This window comes from Nanorana parkeri, unplaced genomic scaffold, assembly GCF_000935625.1.
Source record: "Nanorana parkeri isolate BGI_ZX_2015 unplaced genomic scaffold, ASM93562v1 scaffold262, whole genome shotgun sequence".
Lineage (NCBI taxonomy): Eukaryota > Metazoa > Chordata > Amphibia > Anura > Dicroglossidae > Nanorana > Nanorana parkeri.
Window position 1 is genome coordinate 485,704 of NW_017306530.1, and position 24,650 is coordinate 510,353.

At 40.6% G+C, this 24,650-nt stretch overlaps 1 protein-coding gene across 1 annotated transcript in view; it reads right to left on the minus strand.

The window, feature by feature from the left end:
• COL4A1 (collagen type IV alpha 1 chain) overlaps nt 1-24,650 on the minus strand; it is a 149,655-nt gene that overhangs the window by 59,954 nt on the left and 65,051 nt on the right. Inside the window, exons 2-10 of the mRNA XM_018557001.1 lie at nt 22,998-23,054; nt 10,208-10,297; nt 10,079-10,123; nt 8,710-8,754; nt 8,564-8,626; nt 6,942-6,995; nt 4,930-4,956; nt 2,176-2,247; nt 986-1,048 (exon numbers count right to left, since the gene is read on the minus strand). Of these exons, the coding sequence (XP_018412503.1) occupies nt 986-1,048; nt 2,176-2,247; nt 4,930-4,956; nt 6,942-6,995; nt 8,564-8,626; nt 8,710-8,754; nt 10,079-10,123; nt 10,208-10,297; nt 22,998-23,054 (516 nt within the window). The remainder of the gene's footprint in view (nt 1-985; nt 1,049-2,175; nt 2,248-4,929; nt 4,957-6,941; nt 6,996-8,563; nt 8,627-8,709; nt 8,755-10,078; nt 10,124-10,207; nt 10,298-22,997; nt 23,055-24,650) is intronic.

Consider the following 24,650-nt stretch of genomic DNA (forward strand, 5'->3'; position numbering starts at 1 on the left):
GTGTCTTCCAGTGGCAAGCCAAATTAAAAGTGACACTAAATTTAGCAGTTAAATCTTTTAAAAAAGCATTCAAAGTACCTTAACTATTCACAAAAATGTATCTTATTTGTGTATCACTCGGCTGTAGATCCTCAAATCATCTTTGAATTGGTGCAGTCAATTTACTGTGTCAGGTCCTCTTTATGGAGACATCAGGGGTCTTTAAGACCCCTAATGTCTCCTAGGGACCCCCAGAGAAGCTGATGAAGCAGAGATCTGCTTCACCAGCATCTCTCCAGCTACAGAAGCTGGAGAATGACAGTTGAATGCGGAATTGATGTAATGCACATAGTTTCCTGCAATCAGAGACCGGAGGAGTGATCGGAGGGAGATTGTGTACTGATCCCCCTTTGATCTCGCTGTACAGAGCTGCCGTGCTGGTCCCAGCCTGACCCGGGTACAACGTAGCTCGGGATCAATGGTGGTGGCGGTGGGGCCGCACAACCGCACACATATTACAAGATTGGGCGTCTCTACAGACACCGTAACGCTTGTATGTAAACAGCCATCGCTAGCTGTTTGCTTTTCAAACATATTTCCCGCTTGTGCCCGCCGCCTAACGGCGGTCACGAGCAGTGCAGGAACTGACGTTTAACAACGCCTATCCGCATTCAAGAAGCCGCTGTCTGGCCGTTTACTTACCACGGCCGATCGGGAGGTGGTTAAAATTCAAGCAGTATATGGCCAGCTTTACTGGCTTACATCAGACCTTTACTGGTTACTGTAGAATCAGAAAGACAGCAAAAGTTCTCCAGTCCTATTATCCAAACAATACCTGTGCACTAAGTAAACATTTTAATAATATATAGTGTATAAATATATAAATATATTTATATAGTGTATATAATTGGTGTACAGGTGATGAGTTTGGTATAGAATCATGTGTTATAGGTTCACATTTACGTACCTTGGGAGATGTTTTCTAAAGAAGGTAAAAAACACTTACTTGACGACCTGGTGGTCCAGAAGGTCCTAACGGACCTTCTAATCCGGGGAGTCCAGGTGTGCCCTGTGTAAATATGAACAGGCAATTATACCTCAGAGAAAGATGAATATAACTGGAAATGTTTGGAAAACATACATGTGTTATTTAGTCAATATAATTCAAAGGAAAGTTTGTAATCCTTAGTGTATGGCCAATGCTGTCTGTGACAATTATAGGGGGTTATTCACTAACGAGCAGAAGGATTAAGCCTAACCTTCGGCTAATCCTTCAGCTCACTTCGGCTGCGAGAAGCCTTCGGTTCAGCCAAACCGAAGGTCTCCTGTACAGGCTGTTCACCATAGCCCGTACAGCAGCCGAAGGCAGCTGAAGAGCTCAGCCGTGCCAAACGCATATGCTTCGGGTAGGCTGAGCCGAACACACAGCCGAAGCAGGGAGAACAGTTCCTCCCGCAAAATATAAACAAATTTTAAAAAACAGCGTGGGGTTCCCCCCTAAATGTCCGCTGACCCGACCACACCTGTCAAAATGAACAATTTGAGAGGTGGCAGCCAAATGTAAACAGATAGGCGGAGCTAGCAGTGATGCCACTGCTAGCTCCGCCCATTTGTTGCCACTTGTCCAGGGCCCTTTAATAGCAATTTAACAGATTACGGCTGAATGACAATGGATGCGTGGAGCCAGCGGTGATGTCACCACTAGCTCCACCTATCTGTTGACATTCGCCCGACACCTGTCAAATTAGTTTGGGTCGGGTCGGCTGGCTTTTGGGGAAAACCCCACACATTTATTTTATTTTGTTTAACTGGGGGTCCCTCCTAACATTCATAGCAGGCCTAACGAGTCTGGTATGGTGTGGAAGTGGGACCCCATGCTGGGTTTTTTTTTTGTACATTTTGTGGGGAGAACCGTTCTCCCCACTTCGGCTGTGTGTTCGGTTCAGCCAAACCGCAGCATATGGGATTGGCCACCGTTGAGCTCTTCGGCTGCCTTCAGCTGCTGTATGGGCTATTGCGAAGAGCCGAAGCGTGCCAAATGATTAGCCGAAGGTTCGCCTTAATCCTTTGGCTCGTTAGTGAATAACCCCCTATGTTTAATATACTGTATATCTATAAATAATTGTGAAGCCCTCTGCATTCCCAATGCCTCCTATAATTGCATCAGATGAAAACATAACTATTGAAACTACTTACTGGTAAACCTGGACTTCCGGAAAATCCTTTTTCGCCTTTTGTCATAAAACCAATGACATCTCCTGGATCTCCCTAAAAAAAACAGTTTAGATGATTATGCAAAGTATATATTCCATGCAATAAAAAATATAAAACTAGTAAAGCTCAAAGTGTGCAATAAAAGCTGCAGCAAGTCAGATAAAGCCCATCTCTTTTACAGGCTGGAGGACATCCCACATCATCTATCTCTTCCCTCCTTAGCTTAACTGTCCTTGGTTCACCCCTTTCATTTATTGGATTTCAGTCATTTTAATTATGGAGGCTCAGTGTCACATGTGAGTTACCTAGGGCAGTCTGCATGGAAATGTAACCTGTGGAGAATGACACCCGAACATCAAGACATTTTGATATTTGCATAATTCATCCAAAGAGCCAACCCATTGGCTGCATCCATGCTGAGCGCTCCTGAGGAAAGTGCTGAGACAGTATGCTGTGATGTTTTTAGAAACATACTTTATATTGAGCACTCTGCCACCTCCTCCCACCAGTCATGATGTGCCTGCATTGCATAGAGAAGCACAAAGACCCAGTGATAATGGGCCATACATATTTAATTGCTTTACAAACCCAAAGCTGTGTAGGTTCTACTATCTACATATACTGGGTTATTCACAAAAGGCTGAACATTTTGGAGAAGTGAACAATCTAGGACAACATAGCTGAACTGAAAAGTGAGCTGAATTGAAGACTTTTTCCAAATCTGCTATTTTGGCCTAGATTGTTCACTTCTCCCGTCTTCTCCGGAGTCTTCAACTTTTAGTGAATAATCCTGATAATGTTTTATAAGCCAATTCTCTAAAGGTGTAACTGCCAACATCGTAGCCCTGTGGTCCTGGTCAGTGATTAAACTCATCCTCCTTCTGCTGTATTCTTAGGTCCCTTCCTTACTGCCTAAGGGTTCTCTGATCACAGGCAAGAGTCAAAAGAACAGAATTGTTTTTTTATGTGGTCATCTCATCTGGCTTAGCCTAGATAATTCCAGTTGACACAAAGATAGGACTCAAAAAAGTATTCTCTCTATGCCGTAGGAGCGCTCTGCATGGATGCAGCCAATGGGTTGGTTCTTTGGCTGAATCCTGTAAATGTACCTGTATTTACAGACTCTGTGAGCCACTCTCGCAGCCTCACATTGCAGCAGGCGTTTTAGGGGCTTTTCTCTGACTGATCACCTATGAAAAGGGAACTTTAGAGAGCTTTTCTATTAACAAGACACTGTAAAGTGAGAAACCTATCTACTGACAGTCCACCAATGGACTGTCCACCCAAAAAAGTACATACTTTTTTGGATGTGGCCTTTCTACTGATCACTGATGCAAAGTGGGGAAATATATATAGTGAAGGGTCCTTATATTAAGAATGCAGATGGGCAGGTGCTGCAGAGAGGTAGTTGGAAAAAGGGGGATTCCTGAGAAGAGGGGGCCCCCAGGAAAAAAAAGTGTATGGGGCTGTGTAACTTGTAGCTATACCTGTGATAGTCTCCTTTAAATATTTATGTCAATGCAGTTTCAGCTCTGACCCTTCAAACAGGGATGATGCTTTCAGAGAACCTGGTAGCTGAATCCAGTATCTGTCATTCACATTCTAATCTTAATTTGCATTCTATACTGGATTTATGTCTACACCTGTTATCACGGCAGCATATGTTGTAATATTAATGCAATATTATTGTAATTTTATATTGTAATAGTATTGCATATATTGCAATATTATTTCATATATATTTTTTTTTATTTGGGGAATAAATAACCACTAACAGCCTATGATTAAAAAATTCCAAAATGGACATGTATTTATATTGTGCTGTTTTAAAAGATCACACCAATCGAAGCCATGAAGTGGGCCAAAAACCATGCAGTGGCCCCTGAGGAATGCATTCAAGACCACTAGTTTGTGACTTTGGCTTTCTCATTTATCTTGAAATAGCTTTCATAGTTATAATTACGTTACACGCCCAGGTGAAGTTAAACCTCATCTGTATCCAGTTTCCGCGACTGCTTCTTTGTCACTTCCATATACACATCATTCCTAAGTATGTCCCTTCCATCATTCCTTACCAGGAGTCTACTAAAATGTTTCAACAGGTTAGTCTCAGCTCAACAACAGATGTATATACCTTGCACATCACACTAAGGGTTCTGTTTATAAAACAAATCTGCATATCTTGTTTATCCTGCAAAACTGCATGTAAATTTGTTCTGTGTGAGGTAACCAACTGTTGTAAGAATGGGACAAAAACAGTTTAATTTCTCTTCTGGTAGAATATTATTTCATATGGATTTAACCCCCATTCAGGGTGAATGGGGAAAATACAGCATAATGGCTACTAGATGGGACCTGGGATCATAGTAAATAAATACATGTTAGCAAGGTGATACAATGTTACAAGTTAACAGACCTTTGAGGGGAATGAGCATATCAATATGACCAATGATATTACAGATATTGCAATGTACATGTTACATGTATATGCTCTCTCCATTGTTCTCTTGAACTGTATCTCGTTACCTAAATGCATTTATTTCCTATGATCCTTTAAAAATGATATAAACCATTCTTGAAGCAAACTGTAAATTATTGCTAGGACTCCACAAAGCTTCCAATGGAGTAGTGACTTCACTGAATGGGGGAAATGAAATATCCAACATGTATATCATTTTCAATTTCTCTACTGTTATTTTCAGTTGTAAGCCATAGAAAATGAGTAGTGCAACATACCTTAGTTCCTGAAGGTCCTGGAGCACCCTAAAATAACAAATACCGTTATAACTTTAAGAACACTGTTTTATATGCAGAAAACACATTAAAATAGCTGTGGGGACATAAACCATTCATTTTAAAGTGGCTATCAAGGCAAATGTTTTTTCTATCTCACGTTCTACATTATTGTTGTTCAGGCCAACAGGCAGCAATATTGAGATAAAAGACATTAAATCTTGTTGCCTGGGAAGTTGTGACACCACTATAAAATGGCAGTGATTGAGTGCCACCAATGACAGCAGCTTCTCTCACTTCTATCATTCATTGTTTCCAGAAATGCTGGCATTTGACAGCATTGTAGCTCCCTGGGTTATGCCTACTGATTGTTTTGCAGAGCAAATCATTTCCCAGTGTCAATGACTAGGTTACCAAATGAGCCTTTGCCGGCATTCTTTCTCCTAGGTTCCATTATTTGAAATTGGAAGCAGAACAGCAGGATCATGTGATCTGATAGAAGTTGTCTAAGGTGCTTTTACAATTTATTTTTATATGTGAAGGTTTTCTCTGCAGTTAATGAAGTTGATATTCAGGTACTTTGCATTCTGCTTTAAAACCAAATCTAAAACAGGTTTTGGATGAATCTTCCCCATCATCTTCAATTATTGCTATTTTTTATATCACTTAAAAAACATGCCAGTTCATGGTGTATTCACTAATAACTTTGGCATTCAGCAATAACTTGCTTTTAAATTAGATATATTCTACTGATATGTTAACTTTTCTGCTACTATATTGCTGCTCTTTAGTAATTGTCAAATTGTTTAGTCCAGGCCAACTACACTTTAGATCAGGGGCCTCAAACTCAATTTACTCAGGGGCCAGTAGACAAATTTTGTAGTACCGCGGGGGCCGCTTGCGAAATTTCATGCTTCAAAATAAAATGTAACTACTGTATATACAGTACCAGTGTTATCGTCTGCGCATGTTATAAGCGTTTACAAGCGGCAACTGTCACCTATTCAAGTTAATGATGAGGTGACAGCCGCTGCATGTAAACGCCTGCACGCCACATGTAATGGTACGTGATATGATTAAATACAGTTAGGATTCAATAACTTTCCCTGGAAACATGATCGTGCATCCAGGGAGAGTGATTGTTTTTGTAACTGCATGTAATCATATCACATACCATTACATGCGGTGTGCAGGCATTTACATGCAGGGGCTGTCACCTGATCATTAACTTGAATAGGTTATAGTTGCAGCATGTAAACGCCAGATTAGGGATTCCGCAAATTCCTGACACAGAATCTCTAATCGCACCTGAAATATAGGTGTGAATGGGACCTAATAAACACACACACAGAAAAATACAACCCCCCTCCCACACACTAATACCCTCTCCAACCTTACCATCCCCACCCGCACAAATAAAATAATACACTCCTTCGGCTCACATAAAATGATACACTCCTCCCTCCCATTCCAATCCCCCCCGCACACATAAAATAATACACTCCCCGTTTCATGCCCCCCCTTACACATGAAATAATACACTCCCCCGTTTCAAGCTCCCCCCGACACACATAAAATAATACACTCCCCTGCACAAATAAAATAATACACTCCCCCCCTAACCCACCCCCAACGAGCCCCCTCACCTGCTTACATCTTTGCAGGGAGGAGGCACGATCTCTGGTGATCCAGTGGTTGATAAGTACGGTCTGGTGCAGACCTTACTACCCCATCTTTTCGGCAGGAGCTCAGAGCTGTCAGAGCTCCAGCCGAAAGAAACAACGGCGCTGACAGGAGCAGCTAAGCGGTCGGCATCTGACAGAGATGTAGACCATGTAGCAGCTCTTGCAAGTCAGGTACGTGGTCCATGACCGCATGCCTGAAATGTCAGCTGGCTGCGGGCCACACAGTACCAGTTCGCAGGCTGAAATTGGCCCGCGGGCAGATACTTTGAGACCCCAGCTATAGATCATCAAATAAGACATTTTAGACACTGAGAAAGGCATGGCACTTACAGGATAACCAATTAGCCCTGGTAGGCCAGGAGGTCCAAAAGGTCCAATTTCTCCCTACAAATTCAGTCAAAGAAAAGTTCTGTGTTAATATACCAATTAAAACAAACAAAAAAAAAAGCTGAGTAAACAATGTCATTCCATTTCTGAATGGTCTACAAAACTGACTAAACTGTATTAATTTACATTGGATTATATCACAAATCTCTAATCATTGCAAGGATATAGTGGAGTTAAGCAGGTACTTAATAATCCCTTACCTTGGGGTACTGAGTCAGGAACAATGTCAAAAAGATCTGGATTTGTATGGATTATTTTAGGCTATTTTAGAGGCTATTTTAGGCTCTAATTGATAATATACATACTGTAGATGAGATTCCCTTATATGATGCATTATTAGAAGTAATTTATTTTTCAAATGGTATGAGTTACCCTGCAGCACCCAGTCACAATTACACTTTCATTGGAAAAATGCTGGCATGTTGGTGCGACTAGTAGGTGCACAGCCTAAACTGTGTGATACAGTATATTTATATCTCCTACTACATAAAACAATTTTTAATGAAAAGCTTTCTCATACCATACTCTGGACCTGCCCCTGCTATGACTCCTATTGCTTCAACCAAGACATAGAGGGTTATTCACAAAGCTGCCGAAGGCAGCCGAGTGAATAACCCAGCCGAGGTGAAGTGAGTCGAACACTGTTCGGCTATTCACTTCTGGCTTGTACGGCTGATTTCAGCCGTACATCGCCTAAAATCAGCCGTACATCGGCTGCCTTCGGTCAGCCGTACATCGGCTGCCTTCGGTCAGCCGAACATGCTCTGCAGAAGGACTTCGACTCAGCCAATCCAACATCTGGATCATTCTCATAGGGGCCGAATGGCAGTAGGTGAATAGCCAAATGCCGCCGAGTGGTATTCAGCTCAGCTATTCTGCTCAGTACCTCCATGGTACCGAGCAGAATAGAACATAAGTGCAAAGAATGTGAAAAGAAAAAAAATTGCAAAATTATTTTAAAAATTATAAAAAATAGGAAGATTAAAAAGAAGAAACATTTTTCAAAGAAAAGAAAAATAAATTTGAAAAAAAATAATAATAATAATTGGATGGAGCTAGAAGTGACAGCTAGCTGGGCACCTGCCAGAGTCTTCTAGCAGGTCAAGGCCAATGAATAATAACTGGGCGGAGCTGGCCGGGCTCCGCCCAGTTGTTATTGTTTAATGACAGATCAGCGTCCCCAGGTCAATTAGGGACGCTGATCTGTCATTTAAAACTGGGCGGAGCCAGCCGTGAGATCACGGCTGGCTCTGCCCAGCTGTCATTTGCGCAGCAAATTGTTTTTGTTTCTGTGTATTGGGCATTGGGCATTGTTGCAGTTTTCTGTTGCTAGGCCAAAAGCCACTACCTCGTCAAGTCTAGGCAGATATAAAAGACACACATTGATGCAGCTCTGTAATCATTATTAAATCATTAAATGTACTTAAATTTGACTTGGTATCAGTAGCTTGCAGTCTATTGTACAGTCTGTACAGCAGGGCTTAGAGATGGAGAGGGAAAAGCAGCACAGGGGGCCAGTCATGTGCGCTTCACTACAGGCATCCAAACAATTGAATACACTTTACCTTTGTGCCATTGCAGCCTGGAATACCGGGTGGGCCAGGAGGGCCATCTTGTCCTGGTATCCCCTGGTAATTAAAAAAAAACAAGTTGTAAAGATCTTTAAATATTTTCACAGGTGATATATTACTTTTTCACAAACATTACATACCGGTAGGCCTGGATTTCCTGGAAATCCGGCTGCTCCGGAAGGCCCCTGAAATAAAAGACAAGGAAATAAATTACTTTATAGGATGAATGTTTTGACCACCTCACAAAATAAATATAAAAATACCAGCATATAACCATGTAAAGGTGAAAGGCTCTGTATTATGCGCACAGTAAAAGTGAGTAGCACACTGCAGGATCATTTAAAGCTTTAAAATTAATTTTAAGATGCTGTGTAAAATAATTTTCAATGGTATTGTCTGGATTCAATCTTGCTATCTCAAACTCTATGTTCCCTCTATTTGTTGCACTATTCTTTCCATATACACTTACCTTGGTTTAACCTCTGCTGCTTGCATGTCTCCTTTCATTTTGGAAGAGCTTGCCCAGGCTATGGAGCTTTCACCTTCTACCCATGCCTGGGTACAAGCCAAGCCCCAACCTCCCATCTTTTTGTGTTTAGGTTTTTCTGTCCTCCTCTATCTGTTATTCTGACTTGGCCTCATGTGACTATCATTTCTGAGTTATCCTTTGTTGAAGCTTTTAGTTACAAGCCATGATTTTGTTCACTCATGAGGAGTGTCTAATTCCCCTAACCATATGTGCTGTTGGTCCTGACACTGTTCTATTCTTTAACTAACACAAAATAATATACCTAATTAGAAAGGTGTGAAGTGTTGTTAACAGTAGAAGTATCCTTTGCCTTTAATGATATATAGGCATGTAAGCCAGCAAAAAATTAGTTTGCGTTCTTTCTATTCAGGTCCAAGCGCCGTTTTATTTCATTATTCGGATCTATCGAATTTTTGTAAACGAAATTCGGATGATCTAAAATTTCGTTAAACTGAATATTCACATTTGTTTGCATTCTGCCTCGTTGGAATTCAGACATTTGGATTCATCTGAATCTCCAAATTCACAAAATGTCATCTGCATTTACATTCAGAACGAGATGAAATTTACATGTCTAAATATGCACATGTGGTTTCTGACTGGACTGGGCACAATTTTCTGCTTTCCATGATCGATAACAGGTCCCAGAGTTTTGTTAAACAATGATTCTTTCTTGTTTTTAACAAAGGGCAAACAGAGCTGAGCTGATACCTCTTAGTGAACTCTACAGGGAGTATAGCTGTAGTGTGTCGTGTACAGTACTCCAAAATCATATGCAAGTTAATAGAACAGCTACTTTTGACTTGCTGCCTAGCCAGGCATCCATGTACCCTGTGGCAGAAGTCAGTAAATCCTATTAGTGGTGTCAGTTCAGCTCTGTTTATTCCACTCTAATATTAATTATGGTTATGGAACAGTTAAATATAATTCACATGCTAATAGTAACTGTTAACAACATTTGCATATATACTATGGCTTACTCTGTTTCCTTTTGTTCCTGGAAGTCCTGGCTCACCAGTGTCACCCTTTAACAGAAAAAAAAAAACAGAAACAGTTTAGTGTGTTATTGTTATATAACACTGCTATTTACAGTTCTTTGTAATGTTTACCTTCTGTCCCAATGGTCCTAGTGGTCCTTCAGGTCCTTGAAGTCCAGGAAAACCAATGATGCCAGGTAGACCAGGTAAACCTCGTTCTCCCTTTAAGAGGCAAACAAATCTACTTTTAGTACAATGTAGTGAGAACAGTACTTACAAAGTGTACTGAAACTTTAATGTTACTTTGAATTTATTTTTAACTTTCACTTTTATTGAAACATTGTAATAATGTAGACATCTGTTGATTAGTTGTATAAACACTATTGCAAAGTAGGGTTATGTTCCAAGAAGAAATAAATATTTTTATGATTGTCCTATGAAGCAAGTCCGGACCTCTAAGGATAGTTTTTAGCATTGCTTTTTTTTAACTAGATGCTGTACAATACAGTATGTATTTCTCACTGCTGCCATTTTCCAGGGCAAAGCTCCTGGATCCTTATCCTACTTTCCCTTTTTAGAGGGTAACCGACCTCAAACAAGCAGGTACACAGCATGTGTCAGAATAAATATGCCATAAGCTGTCATAAAGGGCTCAGTCTTGTTTAATGTTTCATAACGTCTCATGTTTCACCTTATGCTAAATCTTCAATTTGCTGGTGAACCATGGTTATCAGCTGCTGCATTGGATAATAGGAATAGCTACTGAAGCTAAAAAGGTAAGTCACTTAGTGAATGGGCTACAAATCATTAGGAATTTCCACGACACAGACCTTTAATAGACAGTAATTATTTATAGCGATTCTGTAGCTGCTACAAATCACTGCTACCATATTGCCAGTGTAAGATAGGCTTTTGGTTGCACTGCTTGATAGAAAAGCTCAGATATCATCTCACCATAACAGCAAGGCCTGTTTCCAAGATAGTGATTTTTTTTTAAAGTTTGGGTATGTTTTTTTGGTCTTGGATATGCAGAAAAAAGAGTGGCCAAACCTAAATGCAATCATGATAATTGGCATAGAAGCTGCAAATTGGAGGTTCTGGAGGTTAAAACTTCACTTTAGGGAATTCTACAACACAACATTTAGAAAGGCATATGCATTCACAGAGGACATTCTATTTGACATATCTGAACCACTAATCGCCATTCCAAATCGTGTGTCAATATTAAAGTAATTTGGCAATATCTCCAACTTTAAAATAAACTTCACCAAGTCTGAAATGTTGCTTGATTCACTGCATATGGACATGGCTTCCTTTCCACAACATTTCTTCCCTTTAAAATGGAAATCGCACTCAGTGACATACCTGGCATACAATTACCCATTGACTTCAAACTCCTTTATGGGAGAATCAAAGCCCCAATACACCCCTTAGTTAGGCAAGATCTTGATGATTGGAACAAAATTACCTCCACTTGGCTAGGAAGAATAAGCAATATAAAAATGACCATCCTACTGTGAATTTTGTTTCTCCTCTGGATGAATCCAATCCTGGTAGCCAGAAGGCTTTTCATGACCTTTATGACCTTTATCTGAAAAGATGAGCCTTCCAAATTCTCACTAAACCCAAAGCCAAGGGAGGCCTAGAGCTCCCTAACCTATACAACTACTTTAAAGCAGTGGCACTGACCAGAATACTTAGGTGGTGATTCCATGGGAAAAAGCAAAAAAGCTATGAGAAATGCAGGGCAGGATGTAATCTAGCCCATGTCCCATGGATTCCTCAAGGCCACAAGGGCCTTTCAGGGATGATTTCACCCCTTATCATACATACTCTAAGACTATGGGAAAACAGGAAGCCTTGCACCTCCACTCCATCTCCCCTTATTTTCCTAGGGGAGATGGGTCTCTACAGTTAATCACATTATAGAGGCAGAATAATGGGTACATTTCTGTCAAGACAAATATGATACATTTGACAATATTTGGGCAACGTGGCTCCACTTTACCGCCAACCGAAATAAGTTGTAAATTATGTACATTTGTGCTCCATACCAGCCAAAACAAAACTGTTAAAACTGTTGCCTTTGCATTACTACTGACCTTTTATACTGCTACAGCTTTGCCACTGTGTGTCACCCCCAAATGATAATTGTTTTGTTTAATATCCCTTATTCCTCCCTACCTACACCCACCCTATCTCCCATTCACTTTTCTCGCTTTTCTGCCCTCATCCTACCTTCCCTTAAAGCGGAAGTTAAGTGAACTTTTTTTAAAAAGTGCTGACAGGCGGGCCTATTATATCAGAAGGGACTGTGTAAGTCTCTTTAGTTATACATCCTTCTATCTGCCTTTCAGCACATTTGTTCTATACACTAAGCAGCAAACACGCAGCTTGGTGCATAGTCTTGGCAGTATTTCTTACCAAGAAAAAGTAGCTTGTGCACATGAGCAGGAGTTACCTCACCTGGACCTGGCCAATCAAGCAGCCAGACACTTCAAACCCAGAGGACACATGAGGTATAACAATTTTTATTACTCAATATACTGATTAATATGAATCCATCACTCCTGTGCTGTACTTGTAGTTCATATGCTATGCATTTGTCACTTCTAAGATGAATATGTGATTCCTTTGTTGTGACCACCTGAAATGTTATAATTAATAAATAAATAAAGATGATATATTTAAAAAAAAAAGACATACTAAATGAACACAACCTTATACACTGTAATTTAATAATGATGTATTTTCTTTACAGCTATCAGGAGACAAATACTTGGACTAGTGATGCTAACCTCCTTCTGAAAATGCCAATTGCTGGGCGGTCTTAGGCTTTAACACTTTGAATTACTGATCCAAAACAAGCATGCAGCACATGAACTCAAAACTCCTATTTTGTGTACTGGTTATTAAAAGTAGTAAAAGCAAGGGATCGGAATGACAGTCAAGCAACCAGCATGTTCAGAGGCAATAACAGCCTACATTCTCATGACAGGTTTCCTGTCATTTTAAAAATTAGTTCTATAATTTGTCCACAAGAGGGAGCTCTGCACCAGCATATCATGAAATGTGCTAGCGCTGAAGTTTGTGTATTTAGTACATGTGAAGCTTAGCTTTTCTGATTCAAAGGCAGTTAACCTTGCAAAAGCTTTGTAGTTTTTGTATTACAGTTGGTGTAATTTTACCTATCATTCCTAAAGGCATAAAATGTTATAATTTGTTATAACCTTTGAATTATATTGTATAAAATCAAACTACCAGAAGACATCTTTGCAAAATGTAATATTGTTTACACTTCGGCCCCTAATAAATGGGCTGCTTTAATACCACAAACCTTAAAGAAGAGTTCTTGGAAACTCAAAAATTTGCCCTTGCAGTGGGGCTACACCTGCACTGCAAGGATTAATTGCTTGTTTGGCTAGCCTATTTACTTACTTGACCCTCAGTCCCACCACCTCCCTCTGAGCTGCTAGACCTGTCCTCGCAACCTCTTCTCTTCTGGGCTCCAGCGATCTAAGGACTGCTGATGTCATAACGTCTTATGCAGATCCACTGACCTGCATTAAACATGATGATACCGAGGGATATTCCATAGCCAGATCTCTCACCTGACAGTACCTTTCAGGCTATTCCTCCTGTACCTTCTCTGTCCTTTCTATCCTTTGAGGTTCACACCATCCGCCTCTTTTGCCCCTATTCACTTTGAGTTGCGATAATTTATCGTGCTCCTGGTCACTCTGGCCACCTTTCAGCATGGCTCCCCCACTTCCTGTCCTCTTCCACTCCCTCTGTTATTCTTGGAGACTTTAACATCCCTATTGATGCCCCTACTAGCTCCGAAGCCTCCAAATCCCTTTCTATGACCTCCTCCTTCAACCCCACACAATGGTCACTTTTCCCTACCCATCAAGCTGGCAACACTTTAGACCATATTTTCTTAACTCACTGTACAGTCTCGAACTTCTCCAACACTCCACTCCCTCTCTCTATCTCCTCTCAGCAATCTCTAATTCCACCTGCCCCTCCACAGCCACTACCCTTTATAACTATGCCCTCTCTACCACTCTAGATAAACTATCCCCCATCACATCCCGTCCTGTTCACCAACCTAAGCGCCAAACCTGGCATATTAACTCCACCCGCTACCTCCAAAGGTGCTTTAGGGTTGCTGAACTTTTTTGGAGGAAGTCGCACACTACCTCTGACTTCCAAAGCTACAAATTCATGCTATGCTCCTACACTCTTGCTCTGTCCCTAGCCAAGCAAACATACTTTACCTCTTTTATCTCCACCTTCTCTCTGTGCTACAGATTTTGCATCATTTTTTACATAGAAGATTAACAATAACCAACATGAAATTGCCTCCCTTACACCCTCCCTAACCCAACCTACACTCTGTTCAGCCTCATCCTCTTCACTCAGTGACTTCTCCCAGGTTTCTGTCTTTGCCTCTCCTCCTCATCTACCACCTGTCCCTTCGACCCCATCACACCTTATCCGTCCTCTCTCCTCTGTGATTGTTCCTTCTCTCACCAAAATCTTCAATCTTTCTCTTACCTCCTTCATCTTTCCCTCTTCCTTCAAACACGCCGTCATCACACCCATACTATAAAAGCAGTCTCTTGACCCTGAAGCTTGTAAGTCTGCCTCTCTTTGTTCCTTTGCCTCCAAACTCCTTGAAAGACTGGTACATACCCGACTCACAGACTAACTGAACTCCAACTCCCTACTTGACCCTCTACAGTCTGGTTTTCACCCCCAACACTCCACAGAGACTGCCTTGATCTAAGAGACTAATGACCTAGTAACAGCCAAATCTAAAGGACATTATTCACTTCTTATTCTTCTTGACCTTTTGGCTGCTTTTGACACTGTTGACCACCCGCTGGTCCTACTCACCCTCCTTGGCATCAATGACACTGCCCTCGCCTGGTTCTTTTCCTATCTATCTGACCCTTCCTCCAGCATTTCCTTCACTGGCTCCACCTCCCCCCCTGTACCTCTCTTTCAATCTACACTGCCTCTCTTGGTAACCTTATCTAATCATTTGGCTTTCATTACCACCTCTATGGTGATGATACTCAGATCTACCTCTCCACACCGGATCTTTCCCCCAATCTGTTGGCTCCTGTAACTGATTGTCTATCCACTGTTTCAAAATGGATAACTACGCGCTTCCTGAAACTGAACCTCTCTAAGTCCGAAGTCCTTGTATTTCCTCCCTCTAAGGCTACCCCCATATCCATCTCTCTTCAGATTGATGGAGTTACCATTTCCTCTACTCAGCAGGCAGATAATTTGGTGTGCTTTTTGACTCTGACCTCTCCTTTTACCCGTGCCATTTTCATCGGAAAAATATCTCTCGAATTTGACCTTTTCTCACTGGGGAAACCACCAAAATGCTTGTCCATGCGCTAATCATTTCAGCACTTGACTACTGCAACCTTCTTCTTGTCGGCCTGAAAAGTGCCCAGATTGCCCCGCTTCAATCTATCATGAACGCTTCAGCCAGACTCATCTACCTTACCTCTTGCTACTCTCATACGTTACCACTCTGTCAATCTCTGGACTGGCTTTGTGTTTCTTTTCGGTTACACTTCAAACTTCTCAGCATTACATACAAAGCTCATAACCGTGCAGCGGCTTACAATTCATCCTTAATTAGAAGATATACTCCAACTCGGCCCCTTCATTCTACCAATGACCTGAGAGTATGCTGCTCACTCGCACACCCAACTCTTGTCTACAGGACCTCATCAGGGCTGCCCCCACCTTATGGAATTCTCTCCCACTCCACATCAGGCTCTCAACAACCCTACAACACTTTAAAAAATCCCTCAAAACGCACTGCTCTAGAGAATCGTATCAGCTCTCCCCTTGATCTCTCACCCTATACAACCTTCCCTTCTGCTCCCGTTTCACAGTACTCCCAAATCCCTCCCATTTTATTTGGTATACTGTATAATATAAGTAAGTGTAATTGTAATTGAGAGGGAGAGAGGTGAGTGCTGACTGCAGTGGGGCTGAGGATCAGGTGAGCAAAATTGATTTATTTGAGCCGCTAGACAGAACCAGCACTTAACCCTTGCAGTGCAGCAGTTGCCCCACTGCAAAAGGAAAATTATTTTATTTGAGAGGGAATTTTTGCTTTGGGGAGGAAGAATTTGCTAAGTGGTACAACTTTTTTGTTTTGGAAGGGCGATTTTTACTTCTGGGGGCTAAATGGGTGCTGGGGGAGCAAGGGGAGCAATCGTTAACTATGCACTCTATAAACAGGGCTGTTAATGACATATGCCTGAACACTACACTCTTAATGCTGAGAGTGCAGTGGTTAGGCATATGTAATTTAAAACACAGTATACAGAGTGCAGAGGCTGAAGTATTTAACATGTGCCCATGGATGTTTCAGTCTTTTTATTATTATATTATTATACAGGATTTATATAGCGCCAACAGTTTGCCCAGCGCTTTAGAATATAAGGAAGACATTACAATCACAATACAATTCAAGACAAGATGGTAAGGAGGGCCCTGCCCATGAGGGCTTACAATCTAAAAGGGAGGGGGAAGTGATACATGAGGAGGTAGCTGTGTGGGGATAAATTGTTTGAGAACTTGATGGTTGAGCGGTTAGGTTGAGGTGGGATAGGCTTCCCTGAAGAGATGAGTCTTTAGGGAACGCCTAAAGGCAGTCAAGGTGGGAGACAGACGAACAGGTTGGGGGAAAGAGTTCCAGAGGATGGGAGAGACTCTAGTGAAGTCCTGGAGGCAAGCATGGGAGGAGTTGACAAGGAAGCTGGAAAGCAGGAGGTCTTGGGATGAGCGGAGCGGACGGTTAGGGTTATACTTTGAGACAAGGTTTGAGATGTAGCCGGGCAGAGTTGTGGATGGCTTTGTAAGTGATTGTTAATATTTTGAATTGTATCCTTTGGGTGAGTGGAAGCTAGTGCAGGGATTGACAGAGGGGGTTGCAGACACTGAACGGTTGGTTAGGTGAATGAGTCTGGCAGCTGCATTAATGATGGACTGAAGGGGGGATAGCCTGTGTAGAGGTAGGCCAAATTATAAGTTATTATCTTACTGTGATTGCTTATTAAGCTATGTAACACTGCATTTATTTTTTCTGACTAAGCATTTCTCCATAAAGTATTTCTAATTTTATTATGATATTATGGGATTTAGGATCGTGAGCTTAGCTACCCCACCTAAACTTTCAGCATCTGTGCAGCAAAAAAGCTGAAGTCCCGCTGCTTGTCAATTTTGGTAGCTATTATAAAGTAAAGGTTATTAAAATTTGACATAGACATTAATTAAATGTAATCACATACAAACATAAGCTGGTCTCTATAGTAGTCATATAGCAGTAGTGCAAAGAGGGGCAGTCACAGTCTTTGGACAACGTGTAGGCTGGCTGTTTTTTCCTCCTGCTTTATTCTTTCAAAGTGTAGTAAATACTTGGCTCAGTTTCCATAATCAATATTATGCCTTTATACAAACCTCCCATTGTGGCTATGATCTGGATTGACTAGCTGCTTGTTTGTTATTACTATTTCCTGTGACCAGTTTATAGAATACAGTAGGACATATTCTAAAAACACAAATAATGAGAATACACAGCTCTGCTACAGTGATCAGAAGACATATGTTTTCCCAATTTCCTCCATTTAATGGAACATTGTGTCCATTTAGTTAAATGGCTTATTGCTAGGGGGTAAGGACACAACACCAGGAAAAGATTCTACTATTACTGTTTCCATAAATAACTGTTCCATCTGGATTACCCATTCAATTGTCCGACAACAGGAAAGGGCAGAGCAATAGATAAATAAAAGCTTTTCTAGTTTGAAGTTTGTTAAAGGTAATGTGAAGCATTGTTAGACTTATATGGTTACACTCACATCATGTTTTGTTAAACTGACCATTTTGAAAAAGCAGACTTATGATGGATACTTGGCATAGAACCAAGGCTATTAAATAGGTACACAATTCTGCATCCTGATATATGTTAATTTTATAATGATTCTGAAATTTCACAGATTTATATTCATCTGTGTGTTTTAAGAATTTGTACTAGTCCTCTGGGTTATGCATTATTTATTTGAGCAAAATGAACAATATACATTTTAAAGAAATTAGTAAAGATGTAGCAAAACTGTGATTGCAATACATATCTACAGGACCAAATGTAAAATTTTGTAAAAGTCAGCCTATTAAGTTTTGTTAGTTTTGACTAAAGTATAATTATTAATTATTTAGAAAAACATTTATTTTTGTTTTGTTTAGGAAATTTCCCTTTACTTTCTGATATAACAGAGATTGGAAATCCCCTCTTAGGTAGAACAGGAGCTGAGACATTTCCTCTCACCTCCTGTTCCGGTGAAATTTTGGATTTCACATAATTATCCATGGTATCCAGAGCAAATAGAAGGGTTAGTCTCCCCAGTGAGAAGAAAGATTGCCATTCAACATCTGATTGGTATTTTAAACCTTCCTTACTGTACCTAAAACGTAAAACATGCTTTAAATAAACACAAGTTTTGGCACTTTATTTTAGGCTGACAGTAGTGCCAAGGAACCTCAGTCAGAAACTTTCCAAAAGGAATATTGAGTGGGGGGTAACTCATTGTATGCAACATCCTACTCTTTTATGAACATATGGGCCACAGGAACTCAACAGTAGAAGGTAACTGATACTGGCTGAAGGGGATGCATAACCAAAGAACTTCAGGTGGTGGAAATAAACATTTTTCTGGGCCACTAGGAAATAACAATGGAACTTCCAGTAGGCTTTAACAAAACAGGACAATATACTACTCATAGGCTTCCAGGAAGAGGAAACTTCATTACTCCTGCATCAGTAGTTAGAAATTTTGCTTTGCTCTTCACAGTAAGCTACATGCACACACTGGGGTTGATTTACTACAAGAGTATAGGCAGTTTACTTAGCCAAGTGCATTTTCACTGTAGAAGCGTCTTTTCACTTAACATAGTGAATGAGGCTTAGTGAAGGAAGCTCTGCTGACTTCAATCATCTAATCATGTGCAATGTGTGTTCTTCATCATGTGTATTCAATCATGTGTATTCCTTGCAAACTAAAATTTCAGCACATTAACCAATCTAAAGGTGGCCATACACTCTACAACCATCGCAAGACCTTAGTCTTGCGATGGTTGTACAGGGATTAAAAAAACGTTCGATCTGCCTATCTTGGACAGGCAGATCGCACTCTCGATCATCGCCAGCCCGCCCCCCTGAGGGGCGGGCTTCCGATGACCGCAATGCTGAACGGGCAGTGTGCGCGTGCGCACACAGGCCCGTTCGGCATTTGTCTTCCGAGCACCGTTCTAACCAGCCGAGAATCGTACGATTCCCGGCTGGTTTTCGAACATGCTGGTTCGACGGAAGACGTGCGACCGCACAGTAGAAACGGTCTCCGTTCACACTGCTCGATTCTCGTACGATCGCGGGATTTCCCGCGATTCTCGTACTAGAATCGAGCAGTGTATGGGCACCTTAAGGGAAAATTCCCTTGTAAAGTTTAAATTCCTTTTGCATACTGAATATGCTCTACTCGATTAGTAAATGTATTTTATATGCTAGTATACTGTATATGTTATTATGTGCATTAGCATAGTAGTAAATAGAATGTTTCATTCATCACAACTGAAGAAATGGATGCAAACTCTTGCCAGAAGAAAAAAACCATAACAAATTTTATGTCCAGACTGGTATTAATGTGTAGTGGGAAGCTAAAACATCTTTTAAGGCCCCCTGGGATACGATGCAGCTGGAACACTGATATGAAGAATTCATTGTATGATCTCAGCCAGCCAGCTGCCACGATTATTCCTCTGCATTATCATGCATGGAATTCCATGGTTCTGGAATTTTAAATCAATTTTACGATTGCAGAGTGGGAACAATTAGAATTTTTCCATAGAGATTGCAACTCACAATGATTGTGTTGTCTTATATTTAAAACTTTCTTGAATAATTCATAAACTGTGGTATTATGGCTTGCAAATTGTTACTTCCAAGTCTACTTGTTACCAAAGACAATCAAATAAAATTAGTCAGTTTATGTATTTGAAAAAAGGCAAATAAAACTGGATTCCAAGAATTCTATTGCAGCTTTCTAAGTGTGTGCACATATTTTTTCATATCCAGGAGTACCTATATGGGAAATAGGAAGATATTTTGAGGCACATTATGTATTTCATCTGGGAGTTGGAGAAGATACACTTCAGGCATTTGCTTTCAATTTGCAGAAGGAACCATTTTATTAAACAGATACATAGGCATTTGTCCTAGGTTTAGCATTAGGTCTTAATAACCTATAAGTCTATTCGTATTTAATTTTTGGAGGTTTGGATAAGACATGTGTGGTTATGTTTTAGTCTGTAACACAGCAATAACTCAAGCATTGCTTATGTATGTCAAGCATCACAATGTGCTTATGTAAGGGTTTAACTTCTAAATGGTAATGAGCACTTGAAGGCTTGAATTGCTACTCCTGTTCTGTGAATTGGTAAAAAGGTCCTACAGGAATCTCTGCAAGTAGATTTGTCCAGTATGCATAGAATCAGACCATTCACAATTCGTGACTGCCCAGATTCTTACATCAACTGATCAACTGGCTTCTATGTGTCTGTTGCAATCCTTATCAATGTCAGTTGATGGGATAGGGGGTTAACAAAAAATGTATCTTATTTGTATATCACTCAGCTGTAGAGCCTTAAATCATCTCTGAATTAGAAGCCTGTTCCTGTGATGGACTACAATCTCACTACAAATTAGTAAACTAAACATGAGATGTAGTCTATCAGGGGGGTGAGCTTGAAGTAGTGGCTAATGGCTACTTTACAACACACACAGGGACCATGGGGAACAAAAGTAGCCACCCTCCAGAAGGAAGGACAGTGTCAGCACCAATTGAGAGAGGATTTGAGGATCTACAGCCGAGTGATACACAAATAAGATACATTTTTGTTAATAGTTAAGGTACTTGAATGCATTTTTAAAATGTAACTCTTGAGTTTAGTGTCACTCTGATATATCGAAATTGTTTATTAAAAAACAATTATTGTTTTAAAACACTTTACTGATACTAACCTTCTCCCCGTCCTTTGTTATCCAGTTTATGCTTTAACAAAGAATAATCTCAGGATCATCTTCTGATATTCTATGTCCTGCACAAGGTTTTGCATTCCCTTATGGACACTTCAGGAAGTTACTCTGGAAAACGTATTTATGTCCCCCCATAGGATGTATACTTCCTACGGAATTATTCCAGTAATTAGAGAATGACTGCATAGGAATTTCCCTCAAATCGGCAGAGAATAGCATATTCTCAAACTGAAGGCCAGAGACCCATGGCCAGAAAGTCATGGCTAGTGATGAGCTGAACAAGTCCGAGTCCGGTTCGAATTCGAACTTTAGAACATCCAAAAAGTTTGAATTCAAACTCGAACTCAATGCAAGTCTATGGGGGTAGAACTTTCAAAAACAATTTTCCCCTTTAAGAGTGCTTATATGCAAGTTATTGGCCATAAAAGGTGTATGAGGATCCGGGTACTGCCCTGGGGGACATGAATCAATGAAAAAACTTTTTAATAATACAGTTTTTAAAGGAGCAGTGATTTTAACATCATAAAGGGTAACAATAAAAATGAAAAATTAATTTAAATATCATGTCTGGGGGGTCCCCTTAACCTGCCTGTAAAGTGGCAAATCTGTACAATGTATAGAACCTGCTGCAGCAAAACTGACATTTCTAAAGAAAAAAAAAATACTTTTATTTTTTTTAAAGCGTGCAGTTCCTCCTCCCAAACAATACCAGACCCTTTAGGTCTGGTAGGAATGTTAGGAGTGACCCCATTTTTTTTTAAAGGGCGAGGTTCCCCCCAAAAGTCATACCAGACCCTTAAGATCTGGTAGCAATATTTAGGAGGGACCCCATGTGAAAAAAAACAAAAGTATGTGGGGTTCCCCCTTAAAGTCATACCAGGCCCTTAAAGGTAGCGAGCGGCCCCACACTCCCTCCCATCCTAGGTCACATGCCCTCGGCACTGGGAGGGTGCTTTTCCAGGGTTGCCCCTGGAAAAGCACCTTGCCCTCAGGGCCGGATTTACTCTACTTGCCGCCCCAAGGCCAGGTTCCGCAATGACAGCTAGCTCCGCCCAACTGCATACAGTTTCACGTCATGTGACAGGTGAGCCATGATTGGGCAAAGTCATCATGATTTTTCCTAATCATGGCTCTTACAGAGTACTGAGTCCTGATTAAATTTAATTTGTATATCTGTACAAATGTTGCATTACCAGTTTTGAAAGGATCAAGCATTATATGGCACACAATGTCGACTGATATGGCGAATGTCGCGAATGTTAACAACATTTATTACATCGTATATGACAGTAAGTTTCACAGTATGTGTTTATGAAGATAAATGCTTCTTTAGGCTTCATTCACACTTGCCACTTGCGTTTTTATGCAGAGATCTATCTGCAAAATCTGTCAGGCTGGATGCTTTGTTTATGCTTCTAGATGCTTTAAAATGGCGTGCGTTTACACACATATACATTTAGGTGCATTAGTCCTTTGTCCATTGAAGTAACCAATGAGATTTCAGCAAATAAATGCGCGTTGCATTAAAGCGCCTTTTGGGGCATTTCAAAATTAAAATTGATTCCTGGATGCACCTGACTTCTATTTTTCCTAAACACAGCTAAACTGACTGTAGGTAAAAGCATCTAAATGCAAAATGTGAATTGATCCATTGGAAATCATTAGATGCATATACTGTATATCTATGTATTTAGAAAACCAATGTCAACGCATATAAACGCATCTAATCGCACCTAGTGTGAATGTAGCCTTATTGGATTCCTTGTATCTAAACAACTCATAAACACTTACTTTTTGTCCTTTTGCTCCACTGCAGTCACATTTACCAGTTGCACATCCATTACATGCCTGTAAAAGAAAAGGGGGAGAGTTAAATATGTTACAACTTGCAATATGTTTTTATTGTCTTATATAGTTTGCTCAGCACACATACAAAGACTTGGTGAACAATTCACTCAAACCCATATTGGAATCTCCAACAAAGTTCCAATTGCACAGCAATTGCAATGAATGGGTGCCACTGTATCAGTGCTGTTAGATGGTGCAGAAACTGTTCTTCTGAGGTTACAGTTGCTTACATTGCAGCTCTGCTTTCTGCTTCATTGTGGAAAGCGCTCGGAAGACATTTTGAAAGACTGTGTTGTTTTATTGTAGACCAAGCAATACTAGGCACCCAACAAGACTGCATCGTTCTACATTGATTTTCTAATTGTGGTAATTGACAGATGTTTGACAATTACTGTATCTTCTGGCTACACTGACACTGACAATGACACTGTAAGCAATCACTCTTTTTTACCAACCAGCCCTATCCAATAAAGACTTGCAGACTGGAAGCAGTATAATGATTCCTTAATATGTTGTTCTCCATCTCTGATAGGTGTTAGCGAAGGGATTATCGCAGCAGGAAGAAAAGTACCAAATAACATTCTTGCCTACATGTCCCAGACTCCTAACATCACCCTGATCTTAACACTTATAACCTACCCAGGAGCTCTAAACGAACCTTAGCACCTAAAATGAACCATTGACATCTAAACTTAATATACAACCATTAACTTCACCTTAAAATGGAACTGAGCTCAAAATGTAAAGATTTGCTATGTCATAGGTAAAATTTAGAACCGTTAAATGTGCCTGAGCAGTACCCTGAAACATTTTCCTTTTGTCTGGCCTTTCTCCTTACAATAGAAGTGCATTTTCTGGTATGTCAGTGCGCTTAAGCATTGATGTATCTACAGATTCATGGCTGTATATCTGCAGTGGGAGATCTATGGCACTGCTGCCTCTGACAGCTAGGGGTTGATTTACTAACCTTATAAACACGCCACGAACAAGTATACACCTCTGTAGTGTGTTCCCTCCCAGCATGATCTATTGGTGGAATCTAGACACCTTTGTAGTGTGTACACACCCAGCAGGTGTGTTGTGCAAAGCCCTGCATGAATTGCAAGGTGATGTTGTGTAAATTAGCTCTACGTTGTGTTGCTTGCGTTGATGAATGCAGGAATGTAAATGCATGAGCTAACCATTTTTGTCTAAACTGTGAAACAGCATTATATATGCATCATGTGCATGATTTTTCCATATATGGCATTAGTGGAAATATGCTTTTAGAGACTTGCATGCCGCTATTAGAGCGGTGTGTAGCCTATGGCGCATGCTTCATGACGCGCACGTACGTAAATACATAAAAACGCGCCATAACGGCGTGAAAATGTGACACGTTGCTCGTGTTTGGTTGATAAATACGTTTTGCTGTGTAAAAATGCACACGCACCTGGTGCGTGTGTGTGTTTAGGTTAGTAAATCACCCCCCTAGTCTCAGGGATTTGGACTGAGATTTTTGATGATGTCACTACTGTGCTGTTTAACCTCCTTGGCGGTATTCCCGAATGTAGCTCGGGGTTAATTTTCTGTACCATAAGCGGTAAGCCCGATCCA